At 36.3% G+C, this 23,542-nt stretch overlaps 1 protein-coding gene and 1 non-coding gene across 3 annotated transcripts in view; one reads left to right on the plus strand and one right to left on the minus strand.

Annotated features, from left to right (window-relative positions):
* GRK3 (G protein-coupled receptor kinase 3) overlaps nt 1-23,542 on the minus strand; it is a 101,582-nt gene that overhangs the window by 46,257 nt on the left and 31,783 nt on the right. The window contains exons 2-6 of one of the 2 annotated variants that reach the window (XM_023520177.1): nt 21,936-22,009; nt 11,699-11,800; nt 9,882-9,956; nt 4,792-4,853; nt 761-812 (exon numbers count right to left, since the gene is read on the minus strand). In XM_023520177.1, the coding sequence (XP_023375945.1) occupies nt 761-812; nt 4,792-4,853; nt 9,882-9,956; nt 11,699-11,800; nt 21,936-22,009 (365 nt within the window). The remainder of the gene's footprint in view (nt 1-760; nt 813-4,791; nt 4,854-9,881; nt 9,957-11,698; nt 11,801-21,935; nt 22,010-23,542) is intronic. The other variant, XM_023520178.1, reaches the window with a different exon arrangement.
* Nucleotides 4,407-4,525, plus strand: LOC111729206. The gene has a single exon (XR_002776139.1). It is a non-coding gene; the product is annotated as a 5S ribosomal RNA (ribosomal RNA).

Here is a 23,542-nt window from a genome sequence, read left to right on the forward strand (position 1 = left end):
CAGAGCAGAACAGAACAGAACAGAACAAAACAAAACAAAACAAAACAAAACAAAACCAACTCTTCTTCCAATGGTACCATTCAAGTTAAAAACTAAAAAAAAAAAAAAAAAAATCCAGTTGATAATTTATTTTTCCCAATTGCAAACCTATGTGAAGGAAGAACATGAAGGAGACAGTAAGAAAGGCTGTACAAACAAATGTGCATTCTAAAAGTAAAGGAAGGATTATGTCCTAGAATTAATGACATTGAAAGGTAAAAGATGAAACACTGGGAAATACATGTTAGAAAGTAGCCAGTATTTGAGGATGGCTTTTAGCATTCTCAGAATAATTTTTTTTAAAAAGATGAAACTTTGGTCTAGGCAAAAAATGCCATCGGTTTTATTACGTGATTACACTTCATAATGAGAAAAAAAAGAGGAACTTTACCAGGATGGCAAAAGATAAGGGTATACAGGAATCGCACTACGTTGACTTGTATTTTTACTACTTCTGTGTAAGGGTTAATTACTGCTTAAAATACCCTTTCATAAATAAATAAACACATTCTTATAGGAATATGAAAAATGAGAATAAAATCCAACTTGTTTACACTTGGGTATGGGAGGATGACTTTTTCATACATAAGCTGCAAGGACCTTGGTTTAGGCAGTGTGTCACCCTTGGGAGCAAGCTCCAGGATCAAGTATTTTCTCACGAAGTGAAGCCAGAGGAAGTTTTTATTTAAAAAAAGAAAGGGAAGGAAAGCATGATACTTACATGGATATTTAATTCTACATTTTTCCACTGACAAAATCTAGTGAACTTGTCACTAAAAAAGAATATAAATAATTACTGGAAAGTTAAATATCAAGTTAACTGGATTTAAAGAACAATGTTATAAGATACATTGGAATTATACTACAGTTGTGCTGCTTCTGAATTAGAGTGAGTTTTCTTAAACATTTTCACAAAGCATTCACCAGTATTCGTGGCTTTATTTTATGATTCAAACGAAAGACTTCATGTTTTTCCTTTAACTGTCATTATGCTATGGTGACATCTTTATCTGAATCAGCACTGTCCAACTGGATAACAAGCCACATGTGTCATTAAATTTTAACAGTATATTTGATTTAACCCCAATACATCAAAAAATTATCATTTTCACATGTAATCAGTATAAAATTATCAATGAGAAATTTCACATTGTTTTTATATTAAGTCTTTGAAACCTGGTATGTATTTTGCACTTATAGCCCATCTTAATTCAGACTAGTCACATTTCAAGTGTTCAATAGCTACATGGAGCTTAGTGGCTACTGTCCTGGAAAGCACAGCTCTAAATGACAAAAAATTAATGTTTAAAAATAACTAGAAGAGTAGCAAATGCTCTGAAGTGTCAGGCTCTAGAGGCTCATTTACTCAACCCAGCAACCCTATGCACAGGTATTAGGATGATCTCCATTTTACAGCCAAGAGGACTAAGGCTTGCCCAAGGCCACACAGTGAGGGAAAGGGTGGAGTAGGATTTGAACCCAAACCAAGAATTGCCTCTCACAGATAGGAATGTGAAGGAAAGGAATCTTCAAACTAGAATCAGACAATGTCACATTGCGGTAATGTGCTTTCATAATTTACTAAACTGCTTAATGAGTGCTTTTGTCATCCGCGAAGAAAAATATCTATCCTATATCTATTTAATAAAAATATTACTTTGATTACTTTTTATTAATGAGCAATATATCTACAGTGTTTAGTTTTAGTTTTTTTTTTTCCCAAAAGTGCATTCTAGATGCAATAGTCCTTAAAAACAAATAATATTCTTGGTGACTACTGGATTTCATCTAGACCCTAGCATGATTTCTTACACATGAGCACTGTATTCAGCATTCTTTAAATGAATAGATGAATGAAGACCAAAAAAAAGGAAGAAAGGGAGGCAGAGAGGCAGTTCTTAAGAAGTACAAGTTATAGGTATTCTCAGCATTATAATAAAATGCCTGAGGCATCCAAATATCCCAGTTCCCCTAGGGGTTTCATTTAATATGCCTTCTAAGGATCTTTTAAAAATATTTCTGAGGCTAACAATCAAACTGAAAATCAAAAGCAGAAGAACTCTTTGTAATTACATAGCATCTTTTTTTTTCCAATCTAAAATGACTTTTAAAGAGTGTTTCATTGATCCTCCTAAAATCTCTATGAGGATGGTAAAATAAAATTATATTCTGAGAGTTTCTGAGAGTTGTTTCAAACTTTTTTTTTTCAAGTATGATAAGTACAAAAAGCAAAACCACATTGGGGTGTACTCCACATTTATATGTCCATGACTGTTTCTATGAAATTCATGTGGTGTGTTGGGCTAACTCAGACTCTCTTCTCACAGATTCTGAAGTTCAGAGCTGGCAACAGGGGGTGGTGATTTAGCACATTCTACAAACTAGCAAACTTGCTGGGGAGGGTTAACAGCCAGGGAGACAGAAATGCTCTACTGACCAAGAGTTTAGAAGAACCAGCTCCCAATTTCTACCCTGCCCCAAAAGAATACAATCTGCCCCCTCCCCCGCCCCCCGCCAAAAAAAAAATAAATAAATAATACCGTCAAATACACATTTTGCCCATGAAATATGGGTTTGTTGTAACGAGTTCTTCCTTAGGAAGTACAGATGGCCCCCGCGTGTCCAGGCACAGTTGTGAGTCCATGGGGGTTCCCTGAGCACTATTCCTAGTCGATACTTAGTTACTAGAGTGGGAGCTTCTTGGTATTAGATAAACCATGGCAGAGAACAGAATAGAGCCTGGGCAACAGAGGGCTCGGATAGCCAAAACCCCTGCAGACAATTCGAGTATCTCAGAGGACAGATCAGAGGTTAAAAATAACAGAAATGACTGGCGTGCAGTGAGGGTAGGGAAGAGTCAGCGTTTTTAGCTCCAGTTCCTGACTGGGGCTTTAGACTGCTGAGCAGTTGAAGTTTACTTCCTGAACGTGGCTCACAAGACTCCTCCAGGAGAGGGAAGCCTCCCTCCTGGATTCAGCCCCACCTGGAACTTAGCCCGTGTCCCTGCTGGGCCTCAGGAGAAGGCAGAGAGATGAGCGCCTGTACTGCTGAAGACTTTCCCTTTATTTTCACACTGCAGTGTGGCCACCAGGAAATCACCTTAACTGCGAAGTCCTCAGAGAATGTGGCAGGTCCTAAGGAAGCGATGGCTACCAGGTTTTACTTAAGGAGTGTCCGTACTTTTCAAAACTCGTGGTCACTCAAATCAAAGACATTTTGAGAATGTATTAACATAAAAGAAACCCAAAAAGCTATAATAATGAACAAATTGACTTCAAAAATAATTCATTTACACAAAACGGTAAATGTTTCAGGAAATCCAGTGTGCATGCTCGCTTAAAATGCAAACAGCCTCGCGTGTGTTTCCTGTGACAATAAGAGTGAATGGCTCAATCGACAGGAGAAAATCGCCATGCAGGTTGACCGTCTTCCCCAATTTACACCATCATCCCCATCTCTCCCCTCTCCCCCAAGGATCACATAAGAGCTAGGTTGACCCAGAGTTGGGAAAGGTCAGATTTCAGAACCAACAGCAATGGAGTCAGCCCTGAGCCAGCATTCCATCTCCTGGATTCTGCTGCTTTCTGACAAAATTTCTGCTCTGACTCAGAAAAGAGTAATCATTTGTATGCATGTGAGTTTCCCAAAGTATTGACTCGACTCCAGGATAAAATTATCTCTTGAACTCTAGTAGAACCATAACAGAACTTTTTTTTCCCCCTAAATTACTTTAGTTCTGTGAACATGTGGAAGAAAAAAAAACTGTAATGAAGCAGCATTTGTTCTTAAAGGGCAATTACGGAACAGCTGCAGGCTGCTCCAGCAATAAGACACAATCATCATGTCAATTGTCTAGAACTCAGTGGAGCTGATGGAGAAAAGCAGAGTCAGTGTGAATGCAGACTCAGTTTTAGAAAGTCCGATTCCAACGGTGCATTATCACAAACGAATACTCAAAAATATTGAAGGACTGACTGTTAAGTGCCTGAAAAGCAGATGAGTTCAACACTTTTATAGGCGTCACTGAGACGTTTCAGAATTTTCTATGACAAACACACTCAATAGTTTGAGTGACTCAAAGGGACATAATTAAGAGGCATTTTAATGATCCATATGACCGCAGACATTGATTATAGCCTATACCCTTAAATTCTACATTACGAATCAGGCACTGGCTTGTCCCACTTTGGGGGACATGATTTCTAAGTCCAAACAAATGAATTAGATTAATTATAGAGTTCTGCTTGCATTAGTAAAGGTGCCCCAATAAGATACTTTTAATGTTGAGGTTCCCTAATCTATTTAAATTTTAGACCATTTTGAAGGTAAAGAACTAAAGGTCAAAGGGACATTAAAATATGCAAGTCCTCTATGGCCATGCCACCCTGAACACGCCCGATCTCGTCTGATCTCGGAAGCTAAGCAGGGTCAGGCCTGGTTAGTACTTGGATGGGAGACCACCTAGGAATATCAGGTGCTGTAGGCGATAAAAAAAAAAAAATGCAAGTCCTAAATTATAATGTAAAGAAAGTATCAAAGAAACGGCCTAACACAAAGCTTGGCACATAGTATGTGGTCATACTATCTGGTGAATGAATAAATTAACACGTATTTTAAAGACAGCGCTTATTGCATTAAATGAGGTACACCTACACAGTATGAGATTTTATATAAATGCTAATATTCTAATACATTATATGTCGAATGTATCTCAATAAAAGGTTTTATATAGAGAAACATTAAGTTTCATACCTTTCCATAAATTTTTGAAAAATGTTGCCTCGAAGACTTTCACAAATTTCTTCTATATATGGCTGGAAAGTAAGGAAAAGAAATTCCACACTGCATAAATAGGAACATACAAAAGTGAAAATACAAACAGATGAGACTCAGACAAGGCAAGGTTCCCAATTACAATCCCACAGCATTTCGTACTTGCCTTTCTCGATATCTGTCCAACTTTCACTAATGGATTCATCATATCATGATCATTTCATAGTCATATATACTACTCGATGGCACATTCCACGAAGGCAAGTACTGGTCTGTCCCGTTTGCCATTCTATCCCTACTGCCTAGCATGGCTCACTGCAGGTCGCTGATACTTCTTTAAATGACCAGAATTAGGTTAATGGGTGCATGACCTGTGCTGTTCCATAGGGCTCACACTCAGAAGAGCACAAAGCTTGATTCAGTGCCCTACTGTCACCATTGTGAAGTTCTTACTAATTTCTTAACAAGGAGCCTCACATTTTCATTTTGTTCAGGGCCCTGAAAGTTATGTAGTGCATCCTGTAAATTACTATTAATTAATTATAAATTATCAGCATTATTATTGAGTTTTAAAGACTAAAACCTGAGGGACCAATAGAGTAAATTCTTTTTTTAATTAACTCTTTTCTTTACTGATTTTCTATTTCTTGGAATCTTAGGGCTAAAGGTGACCATGGGTTGGGGTGAGGGAAAGTCAATCCTAATCCTTATTTTGTACATAAGAGGCTGTGGAGGTGTGAGCAGGTCTGTCCCCAAAGTCTTTGAGTGAATTCATGGCTAAGCCAGGTTAAGGCAAGGGCTCCTGGCTCACTTGTGCAGTGCTTTTTTTCCTGTGAACAACCTACTTCAATTTCATGCCACTTTACACATTACTGAATAAACAGAATAACTTTCCTTTTCTATGTGATGAACTTTAAATCGCGAACTATAAAAATATCAAATGTCAACATTTCACAGTTCAGCACAGAGTCAATTAGATAGTTTTGGAAAGTATCTTGCTTGACATCCTACACTCACTGAATGATGCAAATTTGGTGTTTTCTGTGTCTTCACAGATCATTCTGAAAATTTGCAAAAAAAAACGATCAGATCAGAAACCATCCAAGGCAGGTGATGAGACCAGGAAGTCTGAAGAAGCCACAGAAACCAAACACAGGCAGTGACATAACCACAGCTCTTCTGGGAGCCTCACTTCCTGCAGCAGAAAAGAGACTCTGGGCCAATCAGCCTCTACTGCCTCGCCTCACAGGGCTATCACTGTCCTGGACAGGGCACAGTGACTGGTCACGAAAACCAAATGGACTTTGTTCCTTCCTGGTAAGAGGAAGAGCTGATCTATCTCTCTGAAGTTCTTTTCGACTCTGAAATCCTATGTTTCTATTATGACATATATAATATTGATCCTAGCAAAGTCCCCTAGATGCAAAAGGCTAAGCCACAAGTCTCAAGAGATTCAAAAGACATCAAAAGATAAAACAGATCAAGTGCTCAAAAATTTATGAAAAGGTCAAATTTGTTTATCACAGATTTTCTATTTACAAAAACTATTTTGTTAATATTTTTTCATATTTTATCAAACATCCTGTACTTTCTGCTAACAAAATAAAAGACAGAGTGTTACTGGAAATTCTTAAGACTAAACATAATATACCCACATTGACACTTTTCAACAAAAAGAACCACAAAACATGCCAGGTAAGCAGTGCAAAAACCAAAGCTCAACAGTGTGGTCATGAGCAAACTCCTTCACCTCTCTGATTCTCAGTTCCTTTAATCTGTAAAATGAAATAGTCATATCTAATTTGCAAGGCTATTGTGAGAATTTAATAAAATTAAGAATGCTGAAAGCCAAGTATAGGGCCTGGCACATTCTAAGCACCTAAATGTAAGCTAGGACCTCTCCCGACCCCTGCCACCAAATATGCCTATGCAATTTCTAAAGTCAATTTTACAAACAAAAAGAAGTCAATAAAAAGCATTTTGTATTTACTTTCAGAGCATTTTTGTTTCACTTGCTTCTTCTCCTTGATAAGAAATTTCAACTCACACATCACACTTCTTGATCTCAAAATACATTATAAAACTATAGTAATCAAAATAGTATAGTACTGACATAAAGAGAGACATTATAGACCTATGGAACAGAATAGAGAATTCAGAAATAAATCCACACATCTATGGGCAACTGATCTTTCCCAAGGATGCCGAGAATATACGATAAGGAAAGGACAGTCTCTTCAATAAATGGTGTTAGCAAAACTGGATATCCAAGTGGAACTATATCAAACTAAAAATCTTCTGAACAGCAAAGGAAACAATCAATAGGGTGAAAAGGCAACCAATGGAATGGGAGAAAATATTTGCAAACCATATATCTGATAAGGAGGTGAATATCCAAATATATAAGGAACTCAAGTCAATAGCAGAAAAACAAATAACTTGATTTTAAAAATGAGCTAAGGACCTGAACAGCCATTTTTCAAAAGAAGACATATAAATGCTCAACAGACATATGGAAAAGGTGTTCAACATCACTAATCATCAAGAAAATGCAAATCAAAACCATAACGAGATACTACCTCACACCTGTTAGGATGGCTGTTATCAGAAAGACGGGAGATAAATGTTGTGAGCATGTGGAAAAAGGGAAACTCTTATGCACTGTTGGTAGAAATGTAAATTGGTGCAGCTACTATGGAAAACAGTATGAAAATTCCTCAAAAACTTAAAAATAGAACTACCATATTATCCAGCAATCCCACTTCTGGAAATGACAACAGTATTTCAAAGAGAGAGCTGCACTCCCATGTTCATTGAAGTTTATTCACAATGGCCATGATGTGAAAACAACCAAAGTGTCTGCTGATGAACAGATAAAGAAAATGTGGGACGGACACACATACAGCCCCCCATACACATACACAGAAGAATATTATTCAATCTTTAAAAAGATGGGAATCCTGCCACTCATGATAACATGGATGAACCTGGAGGATATTATGCTATGTGAAATAAGCCAAACACAGAAAGACAAATACTCTATCTCACTTACATGTGTAATCTAAAAAAAGTCAAAGTCATAAAAGCAGACAGTAGAATGGTGGTTGCCAGGGGCTGGGAGTTGGGAAAAATGAGGAGATGGTGGTCAAGGGTACAAAGTTTCAGTCACACAGGATAAATAAGTTCTAAAGATCTAATTTACAACATGGTTAACTATAGTAATAACACTATAATGTATACTGGAAATCTGCTGAGAGTTAATCTTAAGTATTCTCACCACACACACAGAAATATAACTGTGAGGTGACGGATGTGTTAGCATAGTGGTGGTAATCACGTTACAGTGTATACGTATATCGAAGTCATCATGTTGTCCACCTTAAATTAGATAGAATTCTTATTTGTCAATTATACTTCAACAAAACTGGGGGGTAAATAATTTCAACTCAAAGATGTCAACCAACTTTAATGTCCCTCTATAAACAGGACATCGAAATGTATAACTTCTATTTATACTTTAATATGTTCCAAATGGTTACACTGAATTGCACTAATACACTCCTTATTTTAATCAACTTATTGACTATTTCCTTCACCTCTGAAATAAGACCACACTTATTCTACATCCATTTTACGAGAACGTTATTTTCATTTATTTTTTCATGAACAAATCAGCAGTGTTTTTAAAAGATATACTAAGAAGTAGCTTCTAAATGGATATTCTCTGAAGGCATGAAAAGAATTTTGGTGGTCCTTGTATCTCACCTGGAACTCTTTTTTAATGTTATTTATGCTTCAAGAAGCTGTCAAATCCATGTGTTGTGAGTATAATTTAACAATGTTCATTGTAAATGACAATTAAGACTATGTCAAAGTCAACTGAAAACTGAAATTCTGAAGACAACAAAATGCAGATATTCACATTGTACTTCTGAATGTAAAATATCTGGTAATTGCTAACATTTATGGAGCATTGTGATAGCAGGCCCAGTGCAAAGCAACTCACATGCACCTTTCTCACTGAATCCTCAAGACACCCTTTGAGGTCTGTAAACCCTAGTAAATGAATTTCAAAGCCCAAGCCTATAACCTACTAGACTATACAGGAAGGTGCTACCGTTTAAGAAAAATCCACCCAAATATTTTGGCAGAAAGGTAACACTCAATTTGTATCCAAATGCTCTAAGAGCCAAATTAGTATTTTCTCTATACAGAATAACCAAATTCATTTTCTATAAATAAATCTCATCATAAGGAACCAATGGACACCAATGTTAAAATCAACTAACCTCTCTACAAATGACTGAATAATCCAAAAAAAGGATAAATTAATTCTTTTCATTTATGACAAGTATTACATCACTTAATGACGTTTTTTTCATATTTCTTATGATTCATAAACTTAAAAAACTACATTATCTATTTGAAAACTTGACCATGTCCTTGCAAGCTGCCACCTCCAGAGAAAACGCACTGGATGGAAAAGGCTTTGGAAGGACGAGAAGCCAGTACATCAAAAAAGCAGCAAATACACAGGCCCATTAGCTGTGGATTGAATTTTCAAGTCCTGTAATTTAAATCTGTATGACTGTGCTGTGTTCGAGATGTGAGGAGCCAAGGTAAAATCCAGGTCCCCAGTCATAACTCCAAGGTCATTCCAACATTCGATCTTGATTCTTAAAAGAGATTACCACCATGAGGATCAGCACCTCTACCACCACAAATAAATCTTATAAAGTCCCTGCTCATCACGGGTGTCTGGGATGTCAAATGGGAAAAGGCTTTTTCTTCCAATGTCTTCTCTTCATTGACTTATTGAAAATAATGTTACTAGAAAGGTCTAGCGCCATTTTTCAGGAAAGAAATTATGAAGGATGTTGTTATAAGAACACATTTCAATGAGAAGACAAGCAATATTAAACTTCAGTGGTTCCAGATAAACCTCCAGATAAGAACAGTCTTATGTATAAAGTCCTCTAGTACCTATACACATGAAAAGAGAATGTCACCAAGTCCAAGTAATGAGCAAATTTATTTGTTCAAGTAATGAACAAATAATTTTATCTTACCTGAAAAAGAGTTGATGTCACCTGTTTCTTGGCTAGATGACTTTGCACATGTTCTACGGCTTGCTTTGAGAATGGCTTTTAGAAATCAAAAATAATATTTTTTTCAACGATTATAAAACATAACAAACCGTTGTATGTTATACAATATCACAACATATAATTAAACGCAACAATTACTGAACAGTAATCTTTGGTAATTATGTTAGCACACATTCTTTAAAGATCTGCTGGATATTTGTGGGCGAGCTGAACAAACGCTTGCTCCTCTGGGCTTCCAGAGTACTGAGACACATTCTTAGAAGGGCGATGAGCATGAGAAGGGGGTGGGGGCTGACTGACAATACACCTAATCCTACAAGAATTCAAGATCAATTTGATTTTTAAAAAATGTAAAGAATCTTACCACCTTACTAACAGCATACATTCCTCAATTAGCTGATAATGGAGTTCTAAAATGTCTACAAAATCAAAATTTCTGTGTAAGAGAAAATAAATGCATGAAAATGCACCTAAGAATTAAATGCAGGATTACAAAGCTAAGCCAGGTGGTAAAAGGCTCTAGGTGAAGAAGTCCCACTATAACTATAGCAGTGGGGAACTAGTTCTAAAAGAATGGAACTTACGCCAGAAAAAATTACAAACTCTGTCCTCCCCCAAAACTTCAAATTATAGTTCCTTCAATAATGCACAATAAGAAGAAAAGCTTAAAAAGCATAGCACACTGCTAAAAACCCTCTAAATTGCTGAACTACATGAAAACTAAGTTTATAGAGGCTCTCCCAGCAAACATCTGGCATTTTCCAAGGTTCAATCAACCCCAGAGCACCAATGATTAGCTCTAACTCAGAAATTCTTTCTACTACAAGGTAGGTGGGTCCAAAAAATAGTAATGCAATTATGCTACAAGAGGTGCCATCTTTAGCCACCAGTCATTAAATGTCAATAAGAATGGCAAACAACACAATAAATAACAGAAGCACTAAAACACATCATTATCATGGCCAATGCTGTCCAGCTAAACTTTCTTCAAAGACAGAAATGTTGGGATCTATGCTGTCCAAAACAGGAGCCACTAAGTCCCATGTGGCTACTGAGCACTTGAAATGTGGCTCATGGGGAAGGCAGGAATTAAATTTTAAATTTCACTTGATTTTAATTAATTTAAACAGCCAATGTGGCTAATGGCTACTGTACCACATACAGTAGGCCAGAACTGTTTGGCCACTCATTTGGAAAACAGTCTTAATGTAGAGAGATTGCATGGTAAATTTTTATTACTAATTATTCCACTCACTCCTGGTGGAATAATTTCCTAGGAACCTAGTTTATTCTAATGACCAAATTTATCTGTTTATCTGACTTACAAGAAAAAAGTATTTTGACCATTATTTAGCAATTAATGAATACAACATATCTACAATCTTCCTTATTTAGTCAAAGAAACCACTTAAGATCTATATTTATCAATATCTAATTAGTCTAATTGTTAAAACAGAGTTAAATTCACAAAGCTTAATTTCTTTGAGAAAGTCCAGAATTAAGACTAGCCCTTTCTTCCATTGATTTGAATTAGCTATTTTATTCTACCAGCTTTTGCAGTGAAAGTATCTGCTTTTGGAAATATACTAAGTGTGTGCAGAACAACAGATATTCTATCAGTAGTTATCAGAAAAAAAAATGACAGAACAAAGAAAGAGGTTCCATCCTCAATGAGCATTGTTTATGTTTTTAACACCTTCCTATTTTACTTTCATTCCGAAACCCTGAAGGCTGTTTCACATATATCTACACTAAATAAAACAAAAAGAAATACTTACATGTGAACAAGACAGCAGCTCCTTCATGATATAGGTATCATAAATTTGTCGACTTCTACAAAGGCGATCTTCCTCATTATCAAGTTTTTCATATTCTTTTATCTAGATAATTTAAAAGTTGCCATTGTTAAGTATGTCTTCCTATAAATTTACTTTATTAAAATATATTACTAGTCTTGGTAGAAACCACTTCCACATGAGATCATGCAAATTATGGAACTGGCTATTCCACAGGAAACGACTACTTCTAATGTTGTAATAATGAAGTTGGAATAATTTAAATTCAACATGAAACTTACAAATTGATTTTTTCCTATGATGAACCTCATCACAAATTTAGAACCATAACATCAGGAAACAAATACTGCCATGGTTACAATTATCTTACACTCTATTAGCCATGGACCATTCATCCTTGCCAATTCTCCTTTCCAAAGCACAAATAATTTAAATTTGGCCATTATTCCATTCTAAGAGTTATGAGGATCATTCTCACCCATCTACAGTGTTATAAAACAGGATAAAAAATATATTGTCAGGATTCCTGCAAAGAGATTTTTTTCTTTTTTGTTAATCAACTAAATATTTTGGAAAGGCATTAACCCATAGATAAAAGCATTGGTTTTTCAGGTTGGAACCGCATCTGCTTTATAAAAGTATTAACAGAAAGCTTACTTCAAATAGTATATTTTGCTAACTTAGGGAAGGTAATGTGACCAGTGTTAAGAGGGGCCCAATAACAAAATATGCTTTGGAAATATTTGCTTTATGTGGAAATAATCCCAATCATTCTAACCTGATAACAGAAGTTCCTGAATCAGAGAGGTGTTTTTATGTATTCACAGAAATACTCTTAATCCAAAAGATAAAGAATGAAAACAGATGAAATATGGAGCTAATAGAAAGACTGTAGCAATGTAGCAATGTAATGACTAATTACTACATATTACTTATTTGGGGGAAAAAATGTTTCTAATGGGTAGCCAGTTGTTCTATCTGGTATGATAAAAGGTGGGGCTAACTACTCCCATAGGAGAGAGTATAAACTGAATAGAAATAAAAGTTACCTTTTTTCTTCATAGTCTGTCTGGGTTTGACAGTTTTGAAATCAAAACTAGTAAATCCTATAAGAATTTCTGATAAAGAAAGGGCAAGGAGAGGGGTATGTGAGGTCCCATATGAGAGCTAGCTGCTCACATGCTGAGAAATTACTGGGATCATCTTAATTGCCCTGAAATACCATCAGTGTTACATATTGAGATGTCTGAGATTCACAAGTCTGTTACTGCCAGGGCTTAGAATGGAGTCTTCTTAGAACAGATTAAAAACAAACAAACCAACAAACAAACAAAAAACAATATAAAGGCAGGCAGGCTGGGGTAGGTTGGCACCCCACCCAAGAGGAAAAGACTGTTTTAATAAAGAAGCAATCTAGCAATGCTGGCATAACCAGAGGACCTGGGCTTAACCGTCCTAAATTAATTCAGGAGAACAAGTCTAAAGAGTTCAGACACCAGGCCAGACGCAGCTATGCCAGCTGCAAGGCAATGGTGAAATCGGAGAAGAGTCAGAATATAAACACAGGATCCTGGCTCAGTTGATGTCTTCTGTTATTTTGTTTTAGGCAGGTCCAATGGTTAGTTAATGCTAGGCTGAAAGAGGCAGACTGTTGGTGAACCAAAGGCCAATGTTTATGCCTAAACATTTGAATAAATTCAAGGAGTAAGAAGACTTCATGGAATTATTATTCTCAAAAACAAGTGTAATGAAATGTAAGTCTATGTCCCAGGGGCCCTATAAAGCAGGCTGACACCTGGTAAAACAAATGCCGAGTCTATGGTTGTTTTTCATAAATCATAATAATATAGCTGTACAGAAAATTCTAGTTTCTTGGGCAAATGATACTCTGAATCACAATACTGGCTTTATTAAGAGGCTTGTGCCTCATAAACCCCAACAAGAACAACAAAAAAGATAATTCTTAGTAGGCAAAGTACAAGCCTAAAGTATTTGTGGCTGTAATTTAAAATTCACTTTCTATTATCAGTAAGACCACTAATAAAGAACGTGCAGCCAACTATCAGTTAACTCTAGATAGGATGTCTTTATTGTAGCATACACGTAGAAAACTCCACCTCTAATTTTAGCAGTTAGGTTGTCGTGGTAACCTGAGCAGGTAGAGCCCTGAGTTCAAGGCGAAAAGTCTCCCCTACAGCAGAAGAGAAGTATCATCATCAATGATATACATTCACTGATCATGTAATCTCCTTCTGCTTTGGTGGTTACAAAGCTCACAGTGAACATGGAGTCTAAATATCCAGGATCCTAAGAGCAAGCTCTTCTGGGCCATAGTTGTTAAGCTCTCCACTTTCTCTCTTCATCTGTTCCCCTACCGTTCCAGTGGAATGGTCTGCTATCATCACTAATGGCCTCTGCCTTGCCCAATCACGGGTCTCTCTTTTGTTCTTAGCTTCACTGACTCCTCTGCAGCTTTCAACTCAGTTGCCACCCCTGTCTTCTTTGAAGCTTTCTTTTCTGACTTCTATGATCTGTACTCTCCAGGGGTTTGCCACACTGGCTCCTCTTCCTCAGTCTCCCTGATAATTCTTTCTCTTCTGCCTGACTTCGAAATACCAAAGTGCCTCAGAGCTGGGTGCTGGGGGATCCCTTTTTCACTCACTATCTTCTCCTTAGGTTAATCTATTCAGTCCCAGTTTAAAACACCAATTATATTCTGGTGACTAAGTCCGAACCTCTAGGACTCACTTCTCCCCCTGAGCTCCAGATTCTAAGGATTGAAGTACCTATTTGACATTTCCACATCCTCTCTACTCCAGCCAAACATGTTCCTCTCCTAGTCTCCTCTATCACAAAAATGAGTGAAACCATATTCCTAGTTGCTTAAGCCAAAAAGGAATAATTAAAATTGATTCTGCTCTTTTGCTCACACCCCTCCCTCAACCACCTCCTATATCCAAACCATCAGCCAATCACATTGGCTTTGCACTCAAAATGTATCACAGACCTAAACTTTTGGTAGTAGCCAACTATCTGCTAACAGAACAATCCATCTGAGGGGGGAAAAAAAAATGCAAATTCTGGACATATATAATACCCAACCACACTGGGGCACAGGAGTGACCAAAAGTACACAGATAATGGAGACAGGGCATCAAACAGAAGCTGGAAAGTAAGAGAGGATATTCTTAAAAAATAAAGAGGCTGAGGGGGAGCTCCAAAATTCTGTGTATAAACTCTATGAAATTCTATGTTGGTCTCCATGATGACATGTGATCATGGCAGACGCAAGGCAGTCCAGCTAAGGCCAACATTCAGCTACTATCTATTTTATGAGATGACAGAGCTTGAAGTTGAGTAAGCCAAATTAACTGCTAAAACAAAAAATCAATACCCTTTGCAGAAACATAGAGAGTTTAGAATATCTACAACATATCAATCAAAATGTACAAGATACAATGTGAAATTATTCTACATATGAAGAAACAGGAAAAGGTGGTCTACATGCAAGAGAAAAGAACATAAATGAAGACCAATCCAAGATGACTCTGATATTGGAATTACCAGACTAGGGTTTAACGTATCTATTATAACAATACTCAGGACATAACAGACAATGTGCATGTAATGAATAAAAAGACAGGAAATAGCAGAAAAATATTAACTACGTAAAGAACCAAGTGGAAATTTTAGAACTAAAAAACGCAATATCTTAAATTAAAAATTCAATGGAAGGACATAATAATAGATAGAGATGACAAAAAAAAAAGTCAATCAATGTGAAGACAGATGCATAGAAATTACTTAATTTGAATAACCGAAAGAAAAATATATTTGGGGGAAAAACTGAAAAGGGCATCAGTAATATTTAGGATAATATCCAAAAATCACACATACATAGAATTGGAATCCCAGAAGGAGGAGAAAGAGAGATGAAGGTAGAAAAAAATGTTGTAAGACATAATGGCCCAAATTTTACTAGATTTGGTGAAATATATAAATCTACAGATTCAAGAAACTCAGCAAACCTCACTAAGAATAAACACAATATTTCAGATTAGCCCACTACAATGCAGCAATTGTCAGAAATGGGCATACGGAGGGGTGAACAAGATACTTTTATGTCTGTCTAAAAGAAATATATTTTGCATATAAAAACACTGATTGAAAGTGGATGAGAAAAGATATACCATGAAAACAATAAGCATAAGGAAATTGAAGTGGCTATATTAATATCTAATAAAGTCATTTTTCAAGACAAAAAAAAATCTTCCCAGCAATAAAAATATTTAAAAAAAAAATCATTAGGTAAGCACCTAATAACAATCTTCAAGTTGCAGATTTTAACACCCTTCTCTCAGCAACTGATAAAACAACTGGATTTAAAATCCATAAAGACGTAGATGATTTATCACATCAGTCACTTTGATCTAATTGACATGTATAGAATATTCTTCTAACACTCCCGTTTTAAATTTCCCATGGGCTTTAGAATAAAATCTAAATGTTACTCGGCCCCCAAACCCAGTCTCTCTTTTCAACCCAATCCTGTATCACACTACTCCACCTCTCTCACCCATTATGAACACACCACACTGATCCCTCAGTTCCTCAAACACACCAAGTTCTTTCCCACTATCTTAGGGTCAATGTCTTAGCCATGACTTCGACCTAAAATGGTCTCCCGCTCACCCTGTGCCCATCTTCAAAAGCCTAGTAGCCTCCTTGTCATTGCAGTCTCAGTTTAAATGTCACCTCCTCAGAGTCAGTCTTTGACCTATCAGTCTAAAGTGGCCACCAAGTCATGATACATTAGTTTTGAGTCATTCCATAACATTATTACTTCCTGATATATTTCCTGTGTTTTGAGTCTGTTTTGAGTCCCTACATACCAGTTATTACTTTCTGACATATTTCTTGTTATTTATTGACTATATGTTTATTGTCTGTATCTCTCAAGCAAAACAGAGGCTCAAAGACAAGCGAGGACTTGTTGTTCTTCCAAGTAATGTCTTCCTAGCATTGGTATTTCATAAATACTGGTTGAATGATAAAAAAAATTCTATATAGTTACTTTACCTCTGATCTTATATTTATTTTTTCCATAATTTATTTTTAAATCAAGGCATCATATACATATTTTTATAAGCTGCTTCATAATCTAATAGGAACAAAGAAGTGTATAAACCAACACACTGAACAGTAACTATGTGTCAGGCACTCTTCTGGTATGTCGCATTCACACACAACAACCTTAAGACACAGGCACTGCTATCACCCTAATTCTTAGCCGAGGAAACCCAGGCAGAGAAGCTGGACTGCTTGCTCAAGTTTATGAAGCCAGAAACCAGTGGAGTCCATACCCAAACAAAGGCGGTCTGAGTTTAAGAGCTCTTAACCACTATGTTACAGCTGCCTGTACACCTGAACAGTACATTATAGACATTGTAGTTTAGAAAGCAGTTGTCCACCCAGCATCCTATTTAAGCTTGTCAAGTAGCAGGAGATGATTACTAACCTCATTTAATAGATGAGGTAACTGAAGCTCAACTATTAAGTCCTGACACTGTGAGCTCCTGATAGGGACAGTGTACTGTTTGCATTCGTAAGATCCAGGTCTGAAATGAGGAACGTACTTCAGCGTTTGCTCAACGACTGGCCCCATATCCCACAGCAAGTGTGAGGCACAAATGCACCTAGATCCTAGTTAGGCCTTCTGTCTATGAGTCAATGATCAAGATGAAAATACTCAATACACACACACAAGCGGCAAGCATATATTAAGTATTACAGGAGCATTACTGACCACAAATGGTGTGGGAATCAAAGGAGTAAAAAAACACAGGATAGCTGTACAGATGGACTTGTTAGAAAGTACAGACATTGAGCTAGACCTTAAACTGAGCTAGACCTAGATTTTTCATAAGCTGAGAAGGGGAGGCAGCATTCTAGGCTTGGGAAAAGACCTAAGTAAAGTAATAAAAGGAAGAGAGGGCTCAATGGGTTTGGAAATGTTGGTTCCAGGAAGTTATACGTAAGAAGGTAGTGAAAGATAAAGAAGGAAAGGTAGGTAATAACTAACAGAGAGATATATGAATGTCAGGATAAGCTGTTAAGATTTTAACACAGGAAACAGTAACTATTAAAAGTCTGGGGAGGGAAGAAAATCGAACTACAATGTATAAAATATATGTTTTAAGACATCTGACAAAAGAGTTTTCTAGAGATGGGAGTCATAAAACAACAACCAGAAATAACCCAACTGATGAAACCAAGGAGTCAGAGCAAAATTACTGACTGATAACTCCAATGCTGCACTGACTGGAGAAGTGTATCTGAAGCCCTGAGGCTGTGTGGTATCTTCATTAAAAGAATAATAAAGCAACTGACTGAGGAGCTTTGGAGTATTATCCTCCGTGAGGATAATCTGATAAGCCAGGTCCATCATGCGCCAAGCCAGAAGAGAGGCGAGAAGACTTGGGGAGCAAGCCAACAAAGAGAAACTCCAATGTTTAAAGGTCAGATGGAAACATGTCAGCAGTAGACAGCACCATATTGGCAAGAAGTGCTTAAGAAATAACCCCAAGTAGATTGCCCATCTGTTTCAACCTAGCAACAGCTATCTTTAAAGGAGATTTTTTCCGTAGTTGACAAGGCGACTTAGTACATGCTGAAAATGAAAAGGTGAAGCTTTTAACAACACAAGAAAGAAAAAAATTTTTGACAGAACAAGCTGTGATACTCAGATAAAATGCCTGATTATGATTCAGACTGAAATAATAAAGTTACTGCAAACTGAGTAAAATCCTTTTGGATTTAGCTCTTTTTTACATGATGCTTAATAGTACATCCTAATTTGACCATTCTTTCTGGAAATATGTTCATATAATTTTGAAAATTTAGAAAAATATAAAGTATTCATGTGTTAATAGACCAGAAAGAAATGGAATATCCCTCTAATTTTCAAACTTGTACAAAGATTACTAATATCAGCCCTAATTATGCTATGCTTTCTTTGGACCATTTAAAATGCGTCAGAGTAAAAGATACATGGCACTAATAATAATAATACATGTCATTTTAAAAATATGTTCAATTAAAAATATTTCCTAATTCCTGTTTTAATTTCCTCCTTGACCCATAAACTATTTAGTGTATTAGTTTCCGGGCAGTTAAAGATTTCTTGGTTAACTGCGTTATTAAATGTGAGCTTGATTCCATTGTGGTCAAAGAGCATACTCTGAACAATTTCAATCTTGAAATTTGTAGATTTCTTTAGGGTTCAGTATATGACCTATTTTGATAAATATTCCTGTGTACTTTAAAGAATACGAACTATAGTTTTGCTGGGTGTAGCATTCTATGTATGTCAATTAGGCTTAGTCTATTCATTACTTTATTAAAATCTTCTATATTCTTACTCATTTCTTGAGTGTTTTATAAGCTCTTAAAGTGTATGTCTACCACTAGGGTTGATTTTTAGTTTTAAATTTGTCAATTTTTGCTTTATATATTTTGAAGTTATGTTATTTATAACATACAGATTTAAGATCATGATACTGACTCCTTTATCATTATGAAATAATCTCTCTTAAAGTAGCATTTGAGCATTTGTGTACTTTGTCTGATATTAGTGTTGCTATACCAGCTTTGCTCTGGTTAGTGTTTGTATTGTATATCCTCTTCTACCCTTCTGTTTAAAGTATGTCACTTGTAAGCAGTGTATAATAGGGTTTTGGTTATTTATCAAATCTGACACACAGTCTTTTACTTGGAGTATTTAGCACATTTATATTCAATGTAACTACTTATACTGATGGATTTACAGCTACCATCTTATATTTTGTTTTCAATGTGACCACTTATTATTTTATGGCTCTTTTTATTACTTTTTTGACTTTTTTTAGATTAATGTTTTATTCCATTTCCCCCCTCTTTTAACTTGTTAAATATACACATTTTATTCTTTTTTAAGTTACTTTAGAGATTATAGTATGTACCCCTGACTGATTACAAGCTGAAGCATATTATTACTTTTCCTATCCCCCCAATATTCTAGAATCTTAAAACACTTTAGTTTTTTAACTCCATGTCCCGCTTTTTGTGCTACTATATTTTAGTTTTACATACATTTTAAACTCTAAAAACATTATATTATTGCTTTGCACAGTCAACATCTATTTATATTTTACATATTTATCCTTTATGATGTCCTTCATTCTTTCCCGCATTTCCATCTGGGATAATTTTTTTCTGTTTAAGGTACCTCCCTTTAGTATTTATTGTAAGGCAAGTCCACTACTGACAAATCTCAGTTTTTGTCTGAAAATATTTTTACTTCACCTTCATTTTTGAAGGAAATTTTTACCAAGAATAGAATGCCAGATTGGCAGATTTTTTTTTCTTTCAGTACTTTAAAGATGGTCATTTCATTATCTGTCTTTTTATTTATTTTTTAATAATTTCTTTTAAAATGTCACAGTCAGGTTAATCATAATATTGCTCCTTTAAAAGTAAGGTATCTTTTTCTACCCTCTGGTTGCTTTTAAGATTTTCTCTTTGTCAAAGGTTTCCATAGTCTTATACAGATGTTCAAAGATGTGTTTCCTTCTTAATCCTTCTGTTTAGGGTTTTCTAAGTTTTTGAATCTGTATAAACTCCTATCTTTCATCATTTTGTAAAATTCTTAGTACTATCTCTTCAAATACTGCTTCTGTCCCACTCTCTCTTCTTATTCTGGGACTGCGATTCTACATGTTAGACCTTTTTTTCTCTGTGTTTCAGTTTGAGATTATCTACTGTCTGCCTCTTTCTCCCTACTTATTAATCCTGTTTTGTATTGTAACCAATCTTCTATTGGTTCTAACCATTAATTCCAATTTCAAATATGGTACATTATATTCTAGAATGTCTACTTGGTTTTTCATAATAAAATCAAATTATGCTGAAATTCTCTATCTTTCCAACAATTCTGTCCATCTTTTCCTGTATCTGTTGTCTGGACATATTATTTATAGTTATTTTAAGCACTTGTCAGCTGACTCTCAATATCTAATTCATCTCTGGGCCTGCTTCTATTGCCTTGTTTATGGGTCATATAATGTTGCCTCTTAGGTGTGTAATAGTTTCTTACTGTATGTGGAACACTGTATATCCTCTATATATTATTATTTTCTACCTGCAAAAAATGACAGAGAGGGCTCCCCTTGTACTCTGTTACACAAGTGGGGAGAAGGATTATCACCCAGTAAGGGACTGAGTTGGGCTGGGAATGAGTTGCCATTTTTGTAGGACTCAGTCTGTCTCTGGTTTGCCCCTGCTCTTGAGGCATGGCTCTCCATGCAGTTCAATGAGACATCTTTGTCTCCACAGCAATGGAATCACTTCTACCCTTAGGAGGCTTAGAATAGCCTTTTGCCTCCTGTCCCATTCACCTTCAAAGCTTGGTATATGTCTTCAGAGGGAGACTAATCACATGTTGGGGGCTTCTCCAGTCCTATTTGTTTTTTACTCTAGTACCAGAAATCTCTTTTGGATTTTTGTCTCCTAGAAGCACCCTGCTGCTAAAGGCCAAACCTGTACTGTAATGTGCCTGTTACACCTGGAATAGATAGACGACCCAGGTGATAAGTAGCTATAGATCTTCATGGTTGAGAGAACACTCTCCTTGGGTTTTCATCTCTTGTCTATTATGTTTTCATATCGCTCCCCACAGCAGGTCTGCATTTTAACATAGCACCGTAAGGCTGTGGGAGACTTCGACGTGTCTTCCAGAAGCTTTTGGCCCATCTCTTCAGCTCCCCTCCACCTTCTCCCATCAAGTCTCTAATTCGTGACTCTAGCAATGTGTGGCCAGAAAACTGTGCTAATTTCTCTTTCACCTAGTAGCCCTCTGCCTCAGCTTATGTCTCCAGAGTCATCAAGCTTCTGCAGAAAATAGAGTGGCTGGTAACTGTCAGTGCACCTCTGAATGATTCTCCCATCTCTGGGATTTTAGTCCAACTATTTTCGTTGCTTCCAGAGCACTCCAGAGCCTTTAAAAATATGATTTGTATAGATACTGTCAGCATTTCTAACAAACCACATATTACATCTTGTTCTACTAATTATGTTTAATGAATTTCTAAATATTTGTAAGATATTAAGTCTTAATATTTTCCAAAGTAAAGTTTAAATATGCTTTTGAAATAAAAGCATCGGTAAAACAATTACTTCTTACCTCTTCATAAAACTTCACCTGAGGTACAGCTTCATTAATTTCATTCAAACAAAAATCTTTAAATAGCAAGAAACCTAAAGGAAAAGAATAAAAAATTTCAGGGTGGGTAATAAATTGAAATTTTACGCCACAGGGCATCTTCAAAGTAATGTGTTTATACCTCAACCTCTTCCTCCTTTACCTTAAAAAAATAATAATAAAATAAAGGTTTCAAGAGACTAATTATATCCTAGAGGGCAATACTCCAGGTAAAGGAAGAGTGCCACATACCTGGCTTCTTAGTTTGGGGTTCTTTCTCTATTAGCAACCCCCCTCCCGCTTTTTAAAAATGCATGATAACCAGTGCTGCTGTCACCACCACTTGGAGCCACTGGCCACTATCGCGAGCAGAAGGATAAGCAAAGAAATAAGAGATTCAGGTAGTACGGAAGTGTTGGTAAGAGTCACCATGGAGCTAATAAATACAATGACCACAGAAACAGGACTAAACTTCCAAAGAAGTCATAAGGACTGTCACAGCCTTTCTAGCCTTTCCTCTCACCACTTAATACAGTGCCCACCAAATACCTCATGCCAGGGCCCATCCCCATCCCCGAATCATTCTTCACTCCTTCACAACTCCACGCCTCACCTTTACACCTTTAAAAAATCAGTATTGTATGCCTAGAATACCACCTCCATTGCACAGTGCCTGGTACATAACAGGAGGCCAATAAATATTTGTTGGATGAATGTTTGTTTACACAACACTTCCAACATACTTCTGTCAAAGTTACCTAGCACACTCTAATTATCTGATCTTTAAGTCTCCCACGCCATTTGCAAACGTAGCGCCTAGTTTAATGCCCAACATGTGGTCAAGCCTGAATGAATAAATGAAGTTGAGAAGGACAAGCTGATATCAGACAGCAGATACTGGAAGATTATAAAAAGTCAAAAACAATTAAAAAGTCAAAATAATTAAAGGATTGCTAGAAGAAAGAGAAGTCGCAGAAGGGAACTAAAGAAGGGCTCACAAAAAATCTAAAATGTAGGGAGAAGGAAGACCAGAATTCCCCAGGCAGGACTGAGAAAAAGCAGCTTTGACAAGATTTTAATTAAAGTTAGCGTAAGAATTATGTAACTTGAACTTGCCTGTTACTGCTCCATAAATTCCCCTCCATAGTTCCAGGAACATGACCTTTGAAATGGTCTTTCACTGGAACTAAAAGAAAAGTGGTAGGACTACTTAGTTAAGTTGGCAAGGCCAGACTAACCAGGGTTGGGTGCCGACCAGCAGCAAGAACACAGCCACACCCATCTCACTGAGGAACTGAGGTAAGGCTGACATATGACGTAATTAGGAAATTCAAGAAGCAGACGAGTAGGAAGAGTTGAAGATGCAAATCTCTACCTTAATATTTGCATATTAATATTTTTATTTTAAATAAAAGCAATGACTACCTTTTTGTTCTTGTTCTTTCCAAAGTAATTTCACATTTTCCTTGTCATTTCTTCTTTAACCCATAAGTCATTCAGAAATAAGTGGTTCAATTTCCAGATATTTGGGGTTTTTTTTTTCAGGTATTTTTCTGATATTGATTTCTATTTAATTCTGTTGTAGTCAG

This window comes from Pteropus vampyrus, unplaced genomic scaffold (genome assembly GCF_000151845.1).
Source record: "Pteropus vampyrus isolate Shadow unplaced genomic scaffold, Pvam_2.0 Scaffold251, whole genome shotgun sequence".
Lineage (NCBI taxonomy): Eukaryota > Metazoa > Chordata > Mammalia > Chiroptera > Pteropodidae > Pteropus > Pteropus vampyrus.